The 5,000-nt window shown below is 39.8% G+C and overlaps 1 protein-coding gene and 1 pseudogene across 1 annotated transcript in view; one reads left to right on the top strand and one right to left on the bottom strand.

Annotated features, from left to right (window-relative positions):
• Window positions 1-135, top strand: part of LOC137997657 (uncharacterized) — a 2,530-nt pseudogene extending 2,395 nt beyond the window's left edge.
• Window positions 136-998: 863 nt separating this feature from the next.
• Window positions 999-5,000, bottom strand: part of LOC137997656 (uncharacterized) — a 48,791-nt gene continuing 44,789 nt past the window's right edge. Inside the window, exons 12-13 of the mRNA XM_068843760.1 lie at window positions 4,478-4,651; window positions 999-1,135 (exon numbers count right to left, since the gene is read on the bottom strand). Coding sequence (XP_068699861.1) covers window positions 1,002-1,135; window positions 4,478-4,651 — 308 coding nt within the window. The 3' untranslated portion in view covers window positions 999-1,001. The remainder of the gene's footprint in view (window positions 1,136-4,477; window positions 4,652-5,000) is intronic.

Genomic DNA, 5,000 nt, shown 5'->3' with positions numbered 1-5,000 from the left:
TTAGAGCCGTACCGTTTCTCAATGATGATAACATGATTCAGTCCTTGAAGGATAAACTCCCAGCACATCTGACGATTGTAGGAAACACCCCAGATGATTTTGATGCTCTTGCGGACACCTGACGTTGGTGGAGAAACAACGTTGCAGAAATACCATCCTGGGCCTCTGCTGTCAAGAAAATCGCCCTTGTACAGCCATCATCTGCCGCCGCTGAGAGGGTGTTTTCGTTTCTGGTAACTATGTTTGGTAACCAACAGCATGATTCTTTAGAAGATTATATTGAGGCAGCTCTGATGCTTCGAGTTAACAATCGTTGAGAATAGTCTTGTTACAGTGTTAGCTATTCCTTACCAGACACTTCAAGCTTTGGCGCAAATTGTTTGACAGCTAGGAGTCAGGATATCTGTGACTACATTCTATACGAGTACGTTTCCTTGTTTTTGTCCCGTTATTGTCAAGGACTATGATATAAGCACTACACGTGTACACGTACACGTGAGTGTGAATGCTGTCTCAGTTTTCAAGCTTTTAAATTTACACACGAGCTAGCAGTTTTGCACTCCTGGCATGGAACACTGATCCATTTGAGTGCTTTTTGTTTAATAAAAGTGCTATCTAGCGTACAAAATGTGTTTGCCGTTTTCTTTTCAAGGGAGAGCTAAGGTTTCATTAAAAAATAATTGTGAGAAAAATAAAGATTTTTAGAAATCTTTGGGATATTTAGGGATTTTTAGAAACTTTTGGGGATATTTAGAGATTTTTGGAGGCATTTTTAGGGGAAAATTTGAGAATTTCCGGATAGATTTTTAGAGCATTTTCCGGGATATTTGTGTCTAGGCCTATACCAAATCTACCGTCTATGGCCAATATGGCGGCCGCGCGAATATAAGGCCCATGTATCTAAGGAATTTAGGATTGTAAATTTTAAGTCTTAGTCTCAAGTCAATATGTGTAAGGCTTCCTTTCCCTGTTTGCTGTTAAACATCCTTATCCAGCCTTCTTTACTTGCAGGAATGAAGACCGCAATACTTCACAGCTAATTTTCTTCGCCCAACCGAGCGATGCTGCAATGCTTGTGCTAGACGTTGATAAGTAGCATCAGATGCAGACATTTGTTTCCATCTTATTAGAACTTCTGCAAAATCACATTGAATAGAATGGCAATTTTACCCAAAGCATAGTTGATAGAGGGAAATGGTTATGAAACCCGACAAATTTCTTTGTTGTAGGTTTTTGTTCTCTTTTTTGGCCTTGACCGTGCACAAAACACTATAGTTGTTTATTCCGTACTGAGGAACTAGCCAATAGAAACGTGTTGGTTACGTAATTCATGCATAGTGTATGAGCGCAAAACAAAAGATTGTGCACGGTCGTGGACTTTCCAACCTAAATCTTCGCATCTTTGTTTGCTCCTTTGATGTTTGCCGAGCTTCCAAACCATTCCCCTCTATTAACTATGCCCAAAGGTAATTTCATAATTGAAACTGGCAGATGTGAACTAAAAAAAAACTGTCCTTTCGAAGTAGCAAAAGGAGTGGTACGACAAGCTGTTAACCAAATTTTAGTCTGTTCCGGCAGCCGGCATAGAACAACAAATACTCCTCTTTGAAAATATCGACAACAACCAAAATGGCGGTTCTACACGATTTTTTTTAACAAATTCGGTATCACGTGTTTTACAAATGTTATTCAGTTCCAGCCTCCGTGCGGCTACGACTAGCAAATATGAACTGTGATCAAAATTTCTTAAAAGAAAACAGTTTTCAACGACAGCAAACATAGTTCATAACAGAACTTTCTTTCATTATGTAACCTCAAACTATCCGTACGATTCATCCATAACATAGATCCATTTATTTGAAACAAAAAAAGGTTATTTTATCTTTGGAACTTTGGAGAATAGAAAAAGGGTAGTTAGTGAACCCTTCCTGTTATTAATTTTTATAATATGACAAACGTTATACGGGCATCATGATTGTAACTTTTCTTTATTTCATACATACCAAGATTTATAAATGAAAAAAAAAAAAAAAAAAAACCTTGTAAAATTCCTACGAAATACACCACCAACAAATCAGAAAAGCGAACGACTGTGAAAATACACCGCTCGTCTAATCAGAGACACGAACGATAGTACTTCACAGTGGGGGGCAACAAGAGAGCGATTTTCTGGAAAAAAAAAATGGAAGAAAAACTGCCGACATTTGCTCTCCTTGAAGGAACAATAAACGATTGCATAGATGAGCAAGAAAACAAAAACACGAGAACAAAGACTGACAGAGACGTTATGGTACGGTAATACGAGCAACAAAAGCGTCCAACTTGTGTCGCAACATTGTTGCAAAACTAGTCGAAAAGCGATGTTGCGCGTTTTACATCCCACAAAACCCTTCTTGCAACAACCAAAAGAATTGTTGCAAGTTGCTGCAGCGTGTTGCAGAAAATAGAACGGACCTCTACTGTCTGAAACACCCTGCAGCCACTTGCAACACTTCAATTGTTGCCACACTGGTTGTGCGTGGGATGTAAAACGTGCAACATTTTTTAGACTAGTTTCGCAGCAATGTTGCGAGACAAGTTAGACATTTTTGTTGCTCGTATTACCGTACCTTAAGCCTGTTAAAAACCTTTCTTCTTTGATTTACGTTACATTTTTAATGAGATTTTAGCATTGGTTATTTTTAAAACCGAGGTTGTCCCATTTTCTTGGCAAGTTTTCATACTTTATAATTGTAAGGATCTGCAAATTCGCGATGTCATTTACAAATTGAATTTTAAAGTAAAGTCTCTCGGCTGAGTCCTCTCGGCAAGTTACTGTGTAAACAAATAAAAAGATAAAAATACATACAGTTGTCAACAGAGACTGAATAGATCGCCCACAGGCAAACCGTTGTTCATTGAAATCTGAGCATCGATATTTTGTTATTTATGGAAGAAATACAGATGAACAATACGGTGGCTATAATTTGCTCTCATATGCAGGATTTAAAGCAAATGATTCAACAAAGGTGGAAGAAAATGTTACCTGAGTCATTTGTCATGTTTTCTTCGCCGTCTCGCGCTGTTTTAAGCGCTATTTTGCGAAATGAACATTTGACCTTGGGGGTTAGAACTAAACAAGGAGACAAGGCAGGCGGGGTGCGCCCATACCTTCGCCGAATTTCAGTTTCATTTCGAAAAGTCACCGAGAAAGGCGATCCTAAGAACCATAATAAAGTTTTCTAAACATGATCGGTGCAAGGAACCAGACCAAAGGAATTCGAATCATTTGAGTCTATTCGAATCTACCAATCAGTGCAATGCGACGTTGGGAAATGCCAACGGTCGCGTTGCACTGATTGGTAGATTCGAATAGACTCAAATGCTTCGAATTCCCTAATCGATCGGATGCTGGTGTTTTTAAGGTAAGAATTTCACTGGTTTGGCGTCAGGTCCAGCTTTAAGTGAACTAGGTCATGCGCCGGCGTCTGATTGCTGTTTGTCTTGTAATACAAAACAATACAATACCATACATACTTAATTGACCACTCCCCATAGGGGCTTTTCAGGGCCAATGAAACACAACGAAACGACAGAACTGAACAACAACTGTTAAGAATCCCAACTGGCCGGAGGCAAGCCAGTTGGCTATTTACAATTGCAGCTGGGAAGTTGAACCAGGGACAACCAGGATCAAATTCAACGAGTGATCAGAGTGGGCCTTGAAATCGGGATCCCCCGATCTCAAGGCAAACGCCCTAACCACTGGGCCACACTGCCTCCTTGGTTAGTTCTAACCTCCGAGGTCAAATCTTCATCTCGCAAAATAGCGCTTAAAACAGCACGGGACGGCGAAGGAAACATGACACATGACTCAGGTAACACTTTCTTCAAACTTTTATTGAATCATTTGCTTTAAATTCTGCACATTGGAGCAAATTATAGCCACCGTATTGTTCATCTATATTTCTTCTATAAATGCTCAGATTTCAATGAACAACGGCCCCCCACTAACAGAGGGTGGTTTGCCTGTGATGACGGATTTGGCGGTGTTTACAATAAAATTTGCTCTTGCACTTAAACAGTTTTCAATCTTTGAAATGTGTCGGTTGTTAAAACAAAATCTCAGTATGTATGAAATAAAAACATTAGACCATGGAAAGTGTTTGAACGATTTTTATTCACTTGTTGCTACGCATCAAAAACTCACTCGCTGTTTTTTTTTTTATGTATTGCAACTCGTGAATAAAAATCGTTGGTGCACACTTTCCACGGAATAATCTCTATTTCCTGCCCTTATTTAACCTCAGTGTGCAATGCCATTTGTGACTATGAGAATGCAAGGAATTTCAGTAGATGCTCGTCACTGACCCATTAGGAACCTAAGGGACAACAAGAACGCCAGCAAAAATTGGCTATTTTACTAAAATAATGGCTCTGGCATTTTAATCTTTGGTGAATTTTCTTTCAAGTCCTCTACTAAACGCCCTATACTCACTGCAGCATCTTTCAGAGAGCTCAGCGTTGTCTTCTTGAATTTGCTCCAATACAGATTCCGGGACATCCAGAGCTCGGCCAAGCATCCTCCACGAGGTACCAAGCTCATGTGCAACGTCAAGAAGATCACGGTCTGAAGGAGTGCCAGACTTACATGAAAAACATGGGTCCGAATCTGAAGGGGAAAAGAAACGAACAGTAGGTTTGCATGGGGAGCAGGGTTAGCTCATCGGTGACAACATTTATCTTTGCTAAATGCATCCCACTCCGATCAGTCTTGGAGCCAACGCATGATATGGATCAAATTTGTTCCTTCTCTATTCCAATCGGAAAGGTTTTCCCCGGGTATTATGGTTTGCCCCTCTCATGAAAAAACAATATTTTATCTGATTTGATTCACAGTCACCCCGATTGGTAGAACCGAGCAAGTAACATCTTAAAAATGTTTGGGTTGTAGCCGGGCATTGTTGAAACTTATTGAAGAAGAGTTAACACTGGCTTTGAAAAGTAAAAAAATTAGGACG

Source organism: Montipora foliosa, chromosome 3 (genome assembly GCF_036669935.1).
Source record: "Montipora foliosa isolate CH-2021 chromosome 3, ASM3666993v2, whole genome shotgun sequence".
Lineage (NCBI taxonomy): Eukaryota > Metazoa > Cnidaria > Anthozoa > Scleractinia > Acroporidae > Montipora > Montipora foliosa.
Note: the sequence above shows the minus strand (reverse complement) of the source record. Positions and strands in the feature narration are given on the sequence as shown.